The sequence below is a fragment of the Cervus elaphus genome, chromosome 19 (assembly GCF_910594005.1).
Source record: "Cervus elaphus chromosome 19, mCerEla1.1, whole genome shotgun sequence".
NCBI lineage: Eukaryota > Metazoa > Chordata > Mammalia > Artiodactyla > Cervidae > Cervus > Cervus elaphus.
The window spans coordinates 5,126,517-5,144,031 of NC_057833.1; the positions used below are offsets into that span (position 1 = coordinate 5,126,517).

Sequence of the window (17,515 nt, forward strand, 5' to 3'; positions counted from 1 at the left end):
AGGAAGGCCGTGGGGTGTGGGCCAGTGAAGACCAGTGCCCCTGCTGGGGGGCTCCAGGGCCTGAGTTTATCTGATTTCCATGACGATGTCTCCTGGGCCTCAGAGTCTAGTTTTTCAATAATTAACTTTGCATACTAGAAGAGAAAGACTGCATTCATCCTCTGAGCTGGTGTAGCTGAGAGGCACAAGAGCATGGTGGGGAAGACGCCTTCCAGAGTCTTACCGCCCCGATCGTAGCCTCTGCTCGGCCGGGTGGCAGCTTTCACGTTGAGCCTCTGTTTCCCACATGTGGATGGGGGCTGGTGAGAGCTCTTACCCTGCCACTTCCAGGACAGTGTTCAGCACAGAGTGTCTGCTCAGTTTAATGAGAACTGTAATATTTGGTCCACAGTTAGGATTAGTGCGTGTAGTGATTCCAGGCCTGAAACCCCCTTGGGCTGGCCGCTCAGCCCCTCTGTGGCTTCCGTTCCTCTTTGGAACGGTTGGGAGATACCGCTTCCTACCGCTGGGGTGGTTGTGATGTGTGAGTAAGTTGGTCACAGAAACTGCTTTAAGCCAAAAGGAAGCGTAGGTAACAGGGATCTTAGGTGGCCCGAAAGCCTTAAAAAACATTTGCTAACTGGCTTTTATAGAAAAAGTGTGTTGCCCAGGCCCCGTCCGGGGTTGCTGCCTGCCCAGCGTTTATGAGGCTCCATATCACACCGTTATTTGAGAGGTAAAAAAAAATAAAAATCTTTTTAGATTTTACAGCCTTAGAAATTACATATTTTAATTGGATGAAAAACATTGTTTGAGGAGACAATTTTAAAATTTATTGCATCTTTATTAAATTTCCTAGGTTTGCTGTGCCAGAATTTAGCTTATAGATTATGACATTCCTTAATTTCTCAACAGGTGTATTTTTACCTATTGAAATGAATAATTCTGTCATAATTTTTTTGTCTCACCATTTGAAAAGTTGAGAACGGGTTAAGAAAAGATGTTCATGTTTTAAGCACACTCGTTGGAAACTGTAACATGACTTTTTTTTTTTTAAAGCTCTTAAGCATTTGTGATACTTTTTTCCTCTGACTTTTACCACTTTATTTCCAGACTGTTACTCTCTGTTGCCCAAGTGCCTTGGTGTGGAATTACTCCACGAACGACAGCAGGAGCGCGAACCCGGGCTCGCCGCTGGATCTGCTGCAGGTGGCCCCCTCCAGCCTCCCCATGCCGGGCGGAAACACGGCTTTCAACCAGCAGGTAGACTTGCTGTTATGGTGGTCTGAGGGGTGTTTTCACTCTTGAGCAGCATCACGGTGCAGTGGGTCAGGCCTGGTTGCAGCAGCCTTGGGTTCTTGGGTGCCTTCTCGTCGCTATCTCCATCTCTCTGGGTGAAGAGGGAAGGCCATAGCCTCTGTGAACAGCAGAAGTTCATCATACTGTTCCTTTTCTTCTGAACGTCTTGCTGGGCTGTTCTTGCAGAGACTTCTGCCCCCCAGATGGTAATTATGATGGTAGTTCTGGTATAAGATCACGACACTCAGGATTAATATTAATGTATCAGAGTCTATGTGCTAGTAGAGTCATATACTACAGAGCTAGGAGTCTGGGTATTTAGTAACTATTATATATTTTTATTAGGGCTGGGTTATTTGGTTCAAAGGCTGAAAAAACTTGAACCACAGGACTGGGACAAATATTTAAAATAAAAGTTCTGTTTTTTCTTTTTAAACCAAGCAGTTTTCTTAATAAAACATGGTTCGTTGCTTTCAGACATAGAAGAGTGGTTCAAAGATGGTATTTTTAGAACTTTGACCTTTCTCTATGATGTCCTGAAAATATTTCACTTGTAAAGATTTTTTTGGGTAAGCATTTATTTTTGTGAGCATTTAGCATTGAACACTGGCATAGAGTCAGCACTTGTAAATTTTAAAATGCGCTTCTCGGGCAGCCGCCTGCATTTCCTACAATGCAGTCAAGACTGTGGTTCACTGTGGGATGCTCTGCCTCCGTGGAAAACCCTGATATGATTTAAACAGCTGCCATGGCTTTCTAAGCACAGGTTAATGAGAAGTGATTATCTTTCAGGTTCGGGCAAGGATTTATGAGGTAGAACAGCAGATAAAGCAGAGAGGCCGTGCAGTGGAAGTCCGGTGGTCTTTTGACAAGTGCCAAGAGTCAACAGCAGGTACAGAGCCCGGCAGGGGGAGGAGCGCTTTTCAATGTTGGGTTTTACACTGTGTCTCTGATTCTGGGTACTCCGCCCTCAGTCTGAACAAGGACGCTTTGGACAGAGTTCCCTGCTGAGTTTTGGGACGTTCTTTGGTCTGTGCCCTTTAGATCTGGGCTGTCTAGAACGTCAGGTTTGATTTTGTTGCCGATTCTTTTATGCGGAAAATAAGAATGTCTTAAAATTCCTCTTGTCGCACCTGATGGTGATTCTGTAGTATGCTGCTCTGGTTTTGTTTGGCCTTTCTTAACTGCTTGCTTGCTTTCTGCATCTAGGGGTGACCATTAGTCGGGTTTTGCACACGTTGGAGGTATTGGATCGACACTGTTTTGACCGAACTGATTCCAGCAATTCAATGGAGACGCTTTATCATAAGATTTTCTGGGCAAACCAAAACAAAGACAACCAAGAGGTAGCTAATATTTTTTTCTTCTTTTCACCTTTAATTTTCTTAGCATATTTTCTTCTTTTTATTCAGTTAATTCTGGAAATTAACTGAATTACACTTTTCTGTGAAGTGTATGTAGTATCCTGCAAGACATCTCTGCACTGTGAAATCATTCTTTTGGACTAAAATTCCCTAAAAATGAAATGTCCATTGGGCTGGTCTGAGTATATTGGTTGGGAAGATTTTTTTCTTAGCCCTTTTATCATCACACTTAGCATTTTGCTGTTAGTGGAATATCCTTCATGTGATTGTACATGATATAATGGTTTGGCTTTAATTTAGGGGGAATGTGTTTTAATATTTGGCATATCAGGGAGCAGTGAATTAATATTTGTGGTCATGGTCTTTGAAAAATCTGTAGACAGTTATTTAGACAGGATTCTCTACAGAAACAGAACCAATAGAGGAAATTGTGTGTGTGTGTGTGTGTATAAATGTATATATATAAAAATATAAAGGCGAGAGAGATGTTTATTTTAATGTATTGACTCACATGTTTGTAGGGGTTAACAAGTCTGAAATGTGTGGGGCAGGCCAGTAGGCTGGAGGCACAGGGGAGCTGTTTTTTCTTTTCTCTTAAAGCCTTCAACTGATAGGATGAGTTCCACCCTTGTTATGGAGGATAATCTGCTTTATTCAGAGTTTACTGATTTATTCACCAAAAAAAAAAAAAAAAAATACACCATCACAGCACTATTTAGACTGGAGTTTGACCAGGAAATTGGCAACCATAACTTAGGCAAGTTGACACATGAAATTAGCCGTCACAGATGATTTTTATCTTAGGCTTTCCTATCAGTGTCTCATTACTGAACTACTCTAGTAACATAGAATTTTCAGTAATATTTTCTCAACCTTATTTTGGGAGAAATAGAAGTTTTCTCTGCTTCTACATGCATGTAAAGCATGTGTAGCATATCCAAGTTGTGGAAGCACTAGGAATGCAGTTTTAGCACATGGTACCCACCTCGAAGGAACATTCGATTTAATTTGATTGAAATATAGTTGATTTATAGTTAGATTCAGGTATACAGCATAGTGATTCAGTATTTTTATACGTTATACTCCATTTAAAGTTATTAAAAAATAATGGCTGTGTTTCCCTGTGCTATATACGAAGGAACATTATAGTTAACTGATCTTTGATTTTCGTACTAGGCTTTGAAAATGCATAGGTGGGGAGAAGGGATAAAACAACAACCAAAAACTTCTCCTTATCCTACATTTATGTTAACCTTTATCCTACATGTGATGTGAATTTGTTCCAGGTTACTCTTTTTATACCTTCCCAGGTGGCTCAGTGGTAAAGAATCTGCCTGTCAATGCAGGAAACACAGGACACATGGGTTCGATCCCTGGGTTGGGAAGATCCCCTGGAGAAGGAGATAGCAGCCCACTGCAATATTCTTGCCTGGAGAATTCCATGGACAGAGGAGCCTGGTGGGCTACAGTCCATGGGGTTGCACAGAGGCAGATACAGCTGAGCACACACGCATGCCCTACCATTCTTTTTTTTTTTTTTTAAGGTAATTTGCAAGTCAGTGCCTTGCTTCTCAAAAATAAGGTTCTTGACTGTGATGCCAAGTCAGGATGTTGGGAGTGAGGTCTAGGCCGGGTGTGTTTTGGACTCATCATGAGAGAGTCTCGGTAGGAACTCCCCAGTATTCCTGTAGGGCACACTGCTGGTGCGTCTGCCTGATTCTGCCTGTGGACGCAGGTTAGAGTATCGCTGTGGTCTTTTGGTGTGGCGACCTGAAAGTCTCTCTCTTTGCAGTAAAGACTTTTTATTAGATAAAAGGCTTTAAGAGTGCTAAGATTTTTTAATACACATGCACGCTAAGTCCCTTCAGTCCAGTCCGACTCTCGGTGACGCTGTGGACTGTAGCCCGCCAGACTAGACTCCTCTGTCCATGGGATCCTCTAGGCGAGAAGGCTGGAGTGGGTTGCCATGTCCTTCTCCAGGGGATCTTCCCGACCCAGGGATGGAACTTGCATCTCTTACGTCTCCTGCACTGTCAGGCGGGTTCTTTACCACTCACGCCACTTGTTAATTCACAGAGGTGAGCTATCTGCAGGGACAGTGGGGACACCCGACCTTCAAGGTGTCCTTTTAGATTGCTCAGCTTCCTGCACGAAGTGTTGAGCTAGGACGGTATGGCTCTTTGGAGGGAATTTTACCAGATCCTCCAGAGCCACGTCGGTTTTGTGGTTGGCCTGACATTTAACTTGCTAACGAATGAGCTGACCCACTGCAGGATTATATGCCTCATTCACCCAACCGAGCCAGCCTCTCAGGGAGAAAATGCGGAGTGTCTTACCGAGGACAGAAATGAGGTCTGATGTTTTTGAGTAGTCACACTGTAAGGTTCTGGGTTCTGTCTCACACACGGTTGCCTCCAGAGTGGGTCGTTGAGATGAGCTGTTGGGATAGGGGTGTGTGTGAGAAGAAATGAACAGAACGTCTATTTAGGTAACATTTAAAAAGAGTTTACACTGTAAGCAACTCTGGTTTAAGTTTTATAGCGAATGTATAAAAATTATGAATAACTATGTGTATGTGGCGAGCATTTACTAAAAAAGCAAAACGAAAGAAAATCCAGCTGAGCTGAGCGGCCCTGTGAGAGTTGTTTGGAAGTCGCTGCTCTCAGCTCTTGTCAAGAGTGACCGTTTCCACGTCGGCCGTGGGGAGGCGTGTGCCACTAGAGGGCGCCATGTGCCCGGGGCTCCGCTGGAGTCACAGACTTGGTTGGGAGGAACGTCCATGCTACCCATTCAAAAGTGATGATATTGAATGTTGACTCAACTCCAGAAAAATTTGATGTGTGAGTGGTTGCTTTGTGGTTACTGAGCTGTTTTATGAGTAAGACGAAAACTGCATTTTAAATCTGTGATTCAGACTGGTCACCTTTTCTTAATAATCTACCAGAAAGAGTTAACTGGACAGATCCTTCTGAAATATTTATAACAAGAATTTTTGCAATATGACTTTGGCATCTGTTTGTGTGTGTATATCAAGGTACGTGTGTATATGCCTGTAAATGACAGTGGCTCATCTCTGTGTTTCCTCTTCACTAGGGTTTACTGTGTTCTTGACTTCTGAATTTTATTTATTTCTGAAATTCATGTGTGAGGTGCAGAGCTGTTTTGACCCCTGGTCAGCTATGTGACTCTGAGCAAGTTGCTAACAGGCAAGTTACTTGTGTCTTAATGCACTTTCTTGCCTTGGCTCGAATACTTCCTTGCTCTGTCTGTCTCTAAGAAGACATGAGCCCTTTGCCTTAAAAAGTTGTTACTGTTAACGCTAGTAATTTAACAGTCATTATCAGTATTGTATTGGAAGAACCAATGTGATGAAGCTATAATTCTCTGATGAGTGGTCTTTCTGTACAGTGGTCTGGTTAGGATTCAAAAACACAGCTCACTTCTTTAAAATACACTTCCCCTTTGCTGCTTTCATAATTTGTTTTAGGACTTAGACAACATGGTAGGTGACAGAACAGCCGAGCAACGTCTGCCGTTGCAGGCAGGCTGAGGTTCGCTCTTGCCCAAGCCGTGTGTAGGTAGGGGCGCCTTGGCCCCTGACTGCAGAACCGCTTCCCCATATCTCTTTGGGAAACTTGAACTTTACCCCATGGATTCTCTTTTCTCTGGAACTGCTGATATGGGAAATTCAGTTCTCTTCCTCTTGCGTTGGGCAGGGTGGGGTGGGGCCAGCTGTCCAGATGACACACGGGGTCTGAGGTTCAGACCTGTGTGTCCTCGGTCTCGGTATTCCGTGAAAGTCCATTGAGAGCAGTAATGCATGGGATGAAGGCGTTCGAGGCCTTAGTCCCGCCCCCGTGGTTGAACTGTGGTCTCAGAACGAGAGGAGGACAGTGTCCCGTGGGGGCCGGGCCGGGCCGTGGAGAGCATTATTCCCTTACACAGCCGCCCCCCACCGTCCCCCAGTTGCCTCGTTGTCCCAGCGGCCCAGCTGCTGCTTCTGAGTGAGGGCCTAGGTGGAAACACAGCATCCAGAATCCTTGACGTTTACTTACTCTAGAGGGATGCTGCTTGGCTCTGCCTTCACTGCAGTGTGAGGGTTTGTGGGCTGCCGTGGACAGGGCACCCAGAGGATGGGGCCAGGGTGACCGGGAAGGGGCCCCACTTTCTGAGGAGGGCGCCCTGTCTCAGCTTCTGCTTGGTTTTACAGACCCACTGTCGCCTGATCACCCAGCCTGTCAGGAGAGCCTGGATGTGAGAGTTTGTACGTGAGCTCTCCCAATCGTAAATCACTCTGCCAGCCAAGCAGGATGTCTTTGTGGTTACGATGCTATTTCATGAGTAAGACGAAAACTACATTTTAAGTCCTTAATTCAGATTGGTCACCTTTTCTTAATAATCTGTCAGAAAGAGTCACTGGACAGGTCCTTCTGAAATATATATAAGAACTTGCAGTATGGCTTCGGCGTCTGTGTGGGTGGGGGCCGTGTTTGCTCAGATGCCTGCCCCCTTCCAGGCCCTGCTCCGCGTTTTGTACACTTACTCACGTCCTTGCCTGTTCAGCGTTTCAGAACCGCTTCTGCTCTGCCTGCCGCGTGCAGAGAAGACTGGTCCCCACGAGGCGTTGCCGTAGGGGCCGTGGGGGCCTCCTAGGGCTCCAGGCCCTCACAGCCTGTCACACGTGACCCGCAGGCAGAGTCACGTTGCTGACCTCGCCCCTGAGCAGCGGGGAGGGAGGGCCCCCATCACTTCCTTTTGTGTGACTTCTCCCCTGGTTTGTGCTGGGTGTGGTGTGTGGCGGGGGAAGCAGCTGTGTCTCCGGGTGCCCCGAGGACACGGATAGAAGGGAAAGTCAAAAGGAGGCAGGAGGAGCGGCCTTTCGCTTCTGTCTCTGGGGCTGGAGGAAGCCGCCTCTCCCCTGAGTAATGCGAAGGCCGGACCAGCTGCGGTGGACGGCGCTGCTGGTGGACGCACGCTTCCTCTTCTCTGTTGTTAAAACCAAACCGATGTATTTCATGTTTCTATTTATTTTCTATCCAGGCTGTTCACAGAGCGCTCCCTGGGCAGGTGTGATGAGTTCACACGGGTTTTTTTGAATGGAGAATCCAGAGCAGGGCTTCCTTCAGCTCTGGTCCAGGCCTCCGGGGCCAGTCCGGCTCTGCATCCATGTGGCCGCAGGACTCTGCCCGCACGGTCCGCAAGGCCTCAGCCCCGTTTCTCTTCTGTCCCAGCTCTGCTTGTTCCGTGTCTCCTCCTGCAAGCGCGGGGCCCTGCAGGCCCAGGGCAGCGTTCCTCCTGCTCAGCAGCACATCATCGGCCATGAGCACCGCGCCGGGGCCCGGAAAGCCCTTGGGAGACATTTACTGAGTCGGTGTCTCGGGTGCTTGTACAAAAGCTGCTGGGACCACGGATGGGAAGCAGCACCCCTCTGAAGGCTTTGGCTTGTGGGCGTGAGGGCGGCCGAGGCCTGCGCAGTGCGTCGGGTTTACCAGGGGTTCAGGCAGGAGAGGTCGCGCAGAGGTGCAGGCGGCGGGTGCTGACAGGACAGCTCTCCCCCGGCGAGGCCGAGTCCGTGCGTTTCCTGGATGGCATCGCCGACAGTTCGCCTGCCTTGATGAGTCTCAGTTCTGTGTTTGTGAAATGGGTATTCTGTCTGCTGATGGGAAAATTGCGCGAAACTGTAGGGCTGAAACATTTCAGTATTTTATAGCTGGTAGACAGGTACTCAATAAATGCCAGCTGCTGTCCTGACCGATGGGTTTAGGGAGGCAGTGAGATGGAAGCAGTGTGATCCCTTGGGACCTCTGTAGGTGTGCATGCATGCGCACGCACACACATGCACCCTTCTACCCATCTCGTGCACACACACACACCCACTCATCTCTCACACACACACCCCCCCACACCCACTCATCTCTCCCCCACACACACATACCCCTCTACCCGTCTCACACGTGCACACACACACACCCCTCTCTACCCATCTCATGCATGCACACACATGCCCCTCTGCCCATCTCTCTCACACACACACCCCTCTACCCATCTTTTGCACACTTGCACACACACACCTCTGCCCATCTCACAATCCACCAGTCCATAAAGCACAGCCTAGACCTGTCAGCCTTTTTCACGTTCCTGGATTCTCACAGAGGCTTTACCCTCTGTAGGGAAGCAGTTGGACAGAATCAGCTCGCCTCCCCAGACACTGTGTCTGAGTACCGTGTTATAAGAGAGGTCATGCTCATTTCAGTGCTTAGGGTTATTTTTTTTTTAAATGTTGTTGAAGAAAAAGTCACCTTTTAAAGACCAGGAATCAAGACTTACGTGTGCAACTTAACTTGCTCCCTTGTATCTGACTCTGCAACTCCATGGACTTTATGTAGCCAAGCAGGCTCCTCGGTCCATGGGATTCTGCAGGCAAGAGTTCTAGGGTGGATTGTCATTTCCTTCTCCAGGGATCTTCCTGACCCAGGGATCTCCCGCACTGGCAGGTAGATTCTTTACCATTGTGCCACCTGGGAAGCCCTGGACTCAAGATAAAGAGGTCAAATGAGGCCAAAGTCAAGCGAACCCGGAAAATACCACAATCTGGCCCCGATTAAGGTGCCCCGTGCCGGACTGTTTGGACACTTGTCAGCGCTGCTCATGGCTCAGCCGGAGCTTGTTGAGCCTCAGAGTGACCCATCTCCCTACTGATGCCCAATGGAAGCATTGCTAATGTTTGACAGCTGCCGTTTTCTTCTTCCTTAAGCTAAATCTATTAGGTAACGGGCATAATGTACTTAGGGGAGAAAGGGGTGTGGCCAGACACTTAGACTTTAATGCTATTGAATCTGTTTAGACTGGGCTGGGTCTCTGGTTTGTTTTCCTTTTTTCTTCAAACTTTTCTCGGATACTTTTTCGGCACTAGGCACCGCTATAAGAAATTTTCCCTGGCCAGTGAGACACCTATTAAACAATGTTTGTTCTTTAATTCCCTACTTTACAGGTGCAGGAACCGAAGCTTAAGAGGATGAGTAAATGGTCTAAGCACGCACCCAGCTCGCTGGTGGGTGGACAGGGGTGGGCGCCCTCGATGGTTCCGAACAGCATTCTTAACCAGTGCGTCTGTTTCTTATGCTGTTTCTCTTTATTTGTGTTGTCTTTTTTTTTTTCATTGTTTATTTTTTGGATGCACTGGGCTTTGTTGCTGTGTGCAGGCTTTCTCTAGCTGGGGCACGCAGGCTCATTGCAGGGGCCTCTCGTTGCAGAGGACAGGCTCTAGGGTGTGCGGGCTTTGGTAGCTGCTGCTTGCAGGCTCTGTAGCTCTGGTGCACGGGCTTGGTTGCTCTGCCGCGTGTGGGATCTTCCCAAACCAGGGTTTGAACCTATGTCCCCTGCAGGGACAGGTGGCCTCCCAACCACTGGACCACCAAGAAAGTTTGAGTGCTGCTGTTTTAAAAAAACTCATTTGATGTCAGGTAGCTGAACACGCACGTGTCAGATGTAATTTTGGGAAAAGGAGGGAAAAACTTGTGTAATTGTCATGAACAGTTCTCCATATTGATACGGGCATATTGGTTTGTGGGGATATCCTCTAACTGATTTTAAAAGCTTGGCAATTGTAATGTCGTATTTATCTTAGACAATCCTCGAGTTGGGAAATTTGGCCTTTGTAGGGCATCGCAACTCTGAGGCCAGTTCAGATGTGGACGTGGGTCCTGGCTCTGCAGTGGAGTGGTTGGATGGCCCCAGCCTGGTTACTGGGCAGCCCACTCCAGTATTCTCGCCTGGAGCCTGGCAGGCTACAGTCCATAGGGTTGCAGAGAGTTGAACACGACTGACGTGACTTGGCACACAGCCAGCGATCATTCTCTTTGTACGGCGGCCTTAGTAATAGACTCCACTTCTCATGGTGGCACGTGGTAAGCACTTAGTAAACGCCACTTGTTACGTTCTTAGCTGGGCAACTTTGGTTGTCAAGTGACTTGAACCTAGCACTATGTTTTAGAAATTTACATTTCCCTTCTTTAGGTTTCTTTCATTCATCATAAGAGGCAAGCAGTAAAGTTTGTTGTACCATGTGGTGACAACTTTTGGAAAAAGCCTACTGTTTCAGTTATTTTCAGTTTGAGAGATGTGGCACTTTTCAAGGACCTGGAGTGATTTACTTTGTGATTCTAATGGATCTCAAATGACTGCTGTTACTGCGTAATTTTGTATTTCCCAAAACTGTTTTCTTTATTCATTTTGTTATTTAAATGATGATGATTTAACTGAGGGATAGGAAATTAATTTTTTTGGAAGAGTGCAAATTAATGACAGTTGACTTAAATACTCAGAGCAATTGTTTTAATTTTCTTATCTACCTCCTGTCTTCTCAGAACTTGGAGTAGTACTATTTTTAACTGCTGCTTGAAAGAAAACAAAGGGAAGTCTTTTTTTTTTTTTTTTTTTGCTTTTGTGGTGTATGTTGTTTTTCTTAGATGTCACAGGACCTAAAGACTATCAACACTGATTCTAAGGATGTGAAACCAAGAAAAACTACTTTTTCTGCTCAAAAATCAGCTGTCCCAAATATCTTTTGGAAGTGTACATATGGAAATGCTCAGATACAGAAAGATTTTTTAAAAAATGGATACTACTTATATTTAAGTAATACATCTTCTGAGAGTGTGGTTGATAATCTGAGTGTGTGGTGATTCTGTTAGAAATGCTACCTGTGACTCTGTACAGCAGGCTTACGTTCTGTTAGCAGCCGAGACCACTTTTTACCTCATGTAACTCTTGAAATTCATCCGGATCTCCATCATTATGTGTTGTTATCATTACGTACCATGTTATTTATTGGTGCTGTAATGTGAATGATGTCTTTGTCCAGAGATGACCATTTTGTTCAATGTTGACTAAGAGTGATTAATTATATTTATCAGCAGGCCCTTTTAGTCTCAGATTAAAAAGCTACTAAAGAGCTTTGTTCAGTATCTGATCTCAAGTGCTTTTGGTTTGCTGTTGCTTACAGTAACGAGTCATTGATTTTTCCTGTCCTTTTTATGGTACTGTTTTATAATGTAGTATATTAAGAGATTTTTTTTTTGTTTTAAAATAGTCTTACCAGGTACCTTGTAATTACTAAAGGAAGCCTGCTTCTCAGATGTAGTTGCCAGTTTTTTCCATTTTTGTTAAAGGATAGACCTGTGGTTAGTTTCTAGAGATTATTAGATTATTGAGTGATTGAATAAGAATTGAATTAAACTTAACCTATTTAGTCTGTGTCCACCCTCTCCTAGGAAAGAAAAAAATGTATCAAGTCCCCCTTATGACGAGAATCTCTCTCTTCCTTTGGAGTGTCTTTATTACAGATGTAGGTAACGCCATTAATGATGATGGCTGCAGCAAAATTAATAATGATTTTAGTTTCCTTATTTATCGCTGCACCAGGTCTTCATGGCTTTGTACCGTCTTTTTCTCTTTTGACGAGCAGGGGCTGTTCCCTCGTTGGGGCGTGTGAACTTCTCGTTGTGGGGGCTTCCCTTGTGGCAGAATTTGGGCTCTGGGTTCTTTGGACCTTGGTAGTTGCAGTGCATGGGCTTAGTTGCCCTGTGGCTGTGGGACTAGGGATCGAACCTGTGTCCCTTACATTGACAGGTGGATTCTTAACCACTAGACCACCAGGGAAGTTCCTAAATTTTAGTGTTTCGCCCCTAAGAGTGGGTCTCGTGCTTATGAGGCCAGATGGACAATGCTGGTAGTTGAAGGATCTTCTTATTGTTCAGCTGCTAAATCATGTTTGACTCTCTGTGACCCCATGGACTGCAACATGCCAGGCTTCCCTGTCCTTCACCGTCTCCCAGAGTTTGCTCAGACTCATGTCCATTTGATTCGGTGATGCTGTCCAACCATCTCATCCTCTGTTGTCCCCTTCTTCTGTTGCCCTCAATCTTTCCCAGCATCAGAGTCTTTTCCAATGAGTTAGCTCTTTGCATCAGATTGGAGCTTCAGCATCAGTCCTTTCAATGAATATTCAGAATTGATTTCCTTTAGAATTGACAGGTTTGATCTCCTTGCTGTCCAACGAACTCTCAAGAGTCTTCTTTAGCACCACAATTCGAAAGCATCAATTCTTTGGTGCTCAGCCTTCTTTATGGTCCAGCTCTCACAACCATACATGACTACTGGAAAAATCATAGCTTTGACTACACAGACCTTTGTTGGCAAAGTATTGTCTCTGCTTTTTAATATGCTGTCTAGGTTTGTCATAGCTTTTCTTCCAAGGAACAGCTGTTATTTAATTTCATGGCTGCAGTCACTGTCCATAGTGATTTTGGAGACCAAGAAAATAAAATCTGTCACTGTTTCCACCTTTTATCCATCTAGTTGCCACAAAGTGATGGGACCTGATGCCATGATCTTTGTTTTTTGAATGTTGAGTTTTAAGCCAGCTTTTCACTCTCCTCTTTCACCCTCATCAAGAGGCTCTTTACTTACTCTTCACTTTCTGCCATTAGAGTGGTATACTTTGCATACCTTCGGCTGTTGATATTTCTCCCAGCAATCTTAATTCCAGCTTGTGCTTCATCCAGCTTGGCATTTTGCATGATGTACTCTGCATATAAGTTAAATAAGCGGGGTGACAACATATGGCCTTGACATACTCCTCTTCCAATTTTGAACCAATCTGTTGTTCCACGTCTGGTTCTAACTGTTGCTTCTTGACCTGAATACAGATTTCTCAGAAGGCAGGTAAAGTGGTCTGGTAGTGCCATCTCTTTTTTAGTGAATTTTCCACAGGTTGTTGTGATCCACACAGTCAAAGGCTTTAGTGTAGTTAATATAGAAGAAATAGATGTTTTTCTGGAACTCTCTTGCTTTCTCTGTGATCCAGTGGATATTGGCAGTTTGAGCCCTGGTTTTCCTGCCTTTTGTAAATCCAGCTTGTACATCTGGAATTTCTCGGTTTGTGTCCTGTTGAAGCCTAGCTTAAAGGATTTTGAGCATTACTTTGCTAGCATGTGAAATGAGCAGAATTGTACAGTAGTTTGAACATTCTTTGGTATTGTCTTTCGTTTGGATTGGAATGAAAACGGACCTTTTCCCGTCCTGTGGCCACTGTGGGGTTTTCCAGATTTGCTGACGTACTGCGTGCAGCACTTTTAACAGCAGCATCTTTTAGAATTTGGAATAGCTCAGCTAGAATTCTGTCACCCCCACTAGCTTTGTTGGTAGTGATGCTTCCTCAGGCCCACTTGACTTCGCACTCCAGGATGTCTGGCTCTGGGTGCGTGGCCACACCATCGTGGTTATCAGGGTCATGAAGACCTTTCCTGTATACTTTCTTCTGTGTATACTTGCCATCTCTTTTTAATCTCTTCTGCTTCTGTTACATCCTTATCCGTTTCTGTTCTTTATCATGCCCGTCCTTACATGAAATGTTCCCTTGGTATCTCCAATCTTCTTGAAGCGATCTCTAGTCTTTCCCATTTTATTGTTTTCCTGTATTTCTTTTCATTGTTCACTTGAGAAGGTTTTCTTATTTCTCTTTGCTCTTCTTTGGAACTCTGCATTCAGTTGGGTAAGGATCTTACTGATTTTGGAATTTTGGGTCAATCCTCTCTCATTTGTTTTCTTTATGGAAGTTATTTCTTCTTGTGATTTCTACACAGATAATACCTGAAGACATTCTTGATATCAAGAAGTCCCTTTCAGCCCACAGCTCGGATCCTTCTCCCACTCTTCCCCCCAGAGTGGGGGCATTTTGGCATGTGTCCCCACTGTGGAGACAGATAGCTTAGATTTGACTCTTAGGTCTGTGACCTATTAATAGCATCTTTAAGTCATTTAACAAGTTACTTAACCTTTGGCCTTGGTTTACTCAACAATCATAGGGTTGTTGTGAAAGTGTCAGAGCAGAGCAGACTGTATGACAAATACTTGTTACATACGGAAGCTGAAACAGCCGTGTGTATCGGTCCATATCCTTTGGATACTTCGCTTTACATTTATGTGCTTGTATATGAGCAGTTAAGTACAGTAGGTTAGGGGGACATAAATGGGATTGCTTTCTACAAAGTATAGGGTTGCTTTTTTTTTTTTCCTTCTCATGACTGCTTAATATTCATCACTTTTTTTGTTGTTTATTTTCTTCTGTTCATGATGTTTTACAGTTCTCTGGGTTGGTGGGAGGGGGGTAATCATTTTATGCACATTGCAGTAATCTTGTCATGTCCATTCAAGTGTTTACGTTTCTCTCCATCGGTTCAGTCTTTTAGAATGATGGTGATGGTTTTGTGGCCAGCACCCTTGACTGATTAAGTTAGGAATGGGAGTGTTTCTCGTGTCTTACACTTAAGCAACTGTTAGATTGAATCAGTTATTTTTTCATATTAAGTAATTGCATGTGTTTGTCAGGGGAGGGGAACAAAACATAAACCCCACTCACCCCACCCTGCCCAGTCCACCTTGTTTTTATCCTTGGTTTCATATAACATATTGCTTGCCTGACTCTGCGACCCTTTGGACTGTAGCCCGCCAGGCTCCTACATCCATGGAATTCTCCAGCAAGAATGCTGGAGTGTCGGTAGCCATTCCCTTCTCCGGGAGATCTTTCCAACCCAGGGATTGAACCCAGGCCTCCCGCACTGCAGGCGCATTCTTTACCATCTGAGCTGCCAGGGAAGCCTGCCTTGCATTTACTCTTTGATTAACAATACCTATTGAATCTGCTGTGTGCCAGGGGCTGCAGTAGATACTGAAAATGGAAAAGACAGATCCCTGCCTTGTACAATCATCTCATCTAGCATGTGTTAGAGAAGGAATGAAATCTTTGGTAATTCATTCCTGTGGTTTTAGTTTCTGCATGTCTGTTACATTACAGGTCTGACTCGTCCCTAGAGAGATGGAGGTCAGGGCTGGAACAGTGGAGTGGGCTGGGAGGCAGGCTTCCTGGGGTGCATGTGAGCCCCTTGGGAGATTTCCGTGTAAACATGATGCTCCTTGTGCTTCCACTGATCTAGGCTCACCCATGATGGGAGCAGCAGAATTAGGTCCCCAGTTCTGCTACTTTTGATCTCAACCTTGGCTTTCTTACCAGTAAAATAGGAATTGCAACACCTCCTTCAGAGTTTGTTTTTAAGATTGAAATGCTGTCTGTAAAACACCCAGTATCTGCTGAGTAAATGTGTTCAGTTATTACTACTGCTATCACTGTGGTTGGGAGGTTACAGTTGTTAATATTCTTTTGCCATGATCATATTTTCATTGGGATCAGGGCTAGGTCCCACATTCCTGACCCTTGGTGGTGGTTTAGTAAGTCATGTCTGACTCTCTTGCTACCCGTGGACTGTAGCCCACCAGGCTTCTCTGTCCCTGGGATTTCCTAGGCAAGAGTACTGGGGTTGGTTGCCATGTACTTCTTGAAGGGATCTTCCTGACCCAGGGATTGAACCCGCATCTCCTACATCAGCAGGTGGAGTCTTCACTGCTGAGCCACCAGGAAAGGCCTCTTCACCCCGTAGTTTGGTGTTCTTTCTCTGACTGTGACTTTGTGAGTCAGGGCTCGTTTTCTCCGTGTCTCTCCCGGTCTGGTGTATCCCGTTTGCCTGTGTGTAGTGATAGGTCCGGAGAAGGCAATGGCACCCCACTCCAGTACTCTTGCCTGGAAAATCCCATGGATGGAGGAGCCTCATAGGCTGCAGTCCATGGGGTCGCAAAGAGTTAGACATGACTGAGAGACTTCACTTTCACTTCTCACTTTCATGCATTGGAGAAGGAAATGGCAACCCACTCCAGTGCTCTTGCCTGGAGAATCCCAGGGACGGGGGAGCCTGGAGGGCTGCCGTCTGTGGGGTCGCAGAGTCGGACACGAGTGAAGCGGCTCAGCAGCAGCAGTGATAGGCTAGGAGGTACGTGCTGTGGATTCTGTCACCTTTGTACTAACTGTCAGAGTACCAATGTGAAAGTTACTTGTTGCTGTCCTTGAAGACTCCAACTCTGGCTTATAGTGTTTGGGACGATGAAGTACTTTTCTTGAACGGTGCGGAGGTGTGTTTTTCTCTCCTAACGGGTATTTAAAGCCAGTAGTCGTGAAGCTGTGTTGTGAAAGATACGTATCACATGGAAATAAGTATTTTTGCCCAGGGCAGCAGAATACTGTGATGCTGGAAGCACCAAGAGTGTGGGCGGGAGAGCCCAGAGAAGCTCGGAGCCATCGCATTCCTGGGGGCGGGTCGGGATGACCTTCCAGGTTCTTTTAACGCAGTGTGGTTCTACTTACGGTGTGATGGAAGAACCCGAATGATGTTTTTGGCCAACCCAGTAGTTTATTGGGCTTCTCTGGTGACTCAGAGGTATAGAATCTGTCTGCCAATGCAGGAGACAGAAGAGATGCAGGTTCGATCTCTGGGTTGGGAAGATCCCCTGGAGGAGGGCATGGCAACCCACTCTAGTATTCTTGCCTGGAGAATTCCATGAACAGAGGAGGCTGGTTGGCTACAGTCCATGGGGTTGAAAAGAGCTGGACTCGATTGAAATGAGTCGAGATAACCTCAGATGTGCAGATGACACCACCCTTATGGCAGAAAGCGAAGAAGAACTAGAGAGATTCTGATGAAAGTGAGAGAGGAGAGTGAAAAAGTTGGCTTAAAGCTCAACATTTAGAAAACTAAGATCATGGCATCTGGTCCCATCACTTCATGGCAAATAGATGGGGAAACAGTGGAAACAGTGGCTGACTTTATTTTCTTGGGCTCCAAAATCACTGCAGATGGAGACTGCAGTCATGAAATTAATATATGCTTGCTCCTTGGAAGGAAAGTTATGACCAACCCAGATAGCATATTAAAAACTAGAAGCACTACTTTGCCAACAAAGGTCCGCCTAGTTCAAAGGTATGG

General features: G+C 45.6%; 1 protein-coding gene across 5 annotated transcripts in view; it reads left to right on the plus strand.

The window, feature by feature from the left end:
* The window catches only part of MED12L (mediator complex subunit 12L), a 347,579-nt gene that overhangs the window by 78,947 nt on the left and 251,117 nt on the right, over nt 1-17,515 (plus strand). For all 5 annotated transcript variants that reach the window (XM_043874754.1, XM_043874756.1, XM_043874753.1 and 2 more), the window contains 3 exons: nt 1,093-1,242; nt 2,071-2,170; nt 2,488-2,624. In XM_043874754.1, the coding sequence (XP_043730689.1) occupies nt 1,093-1,242; nt 2,071-2,170; nt 2,488-2,624 (387 nt within the window). The remainder of the gene's footprint in view (nt 1-1,092; nt 1,243-2,070; nt 2,171-2,487; nt 2,625-17,515) is intronic.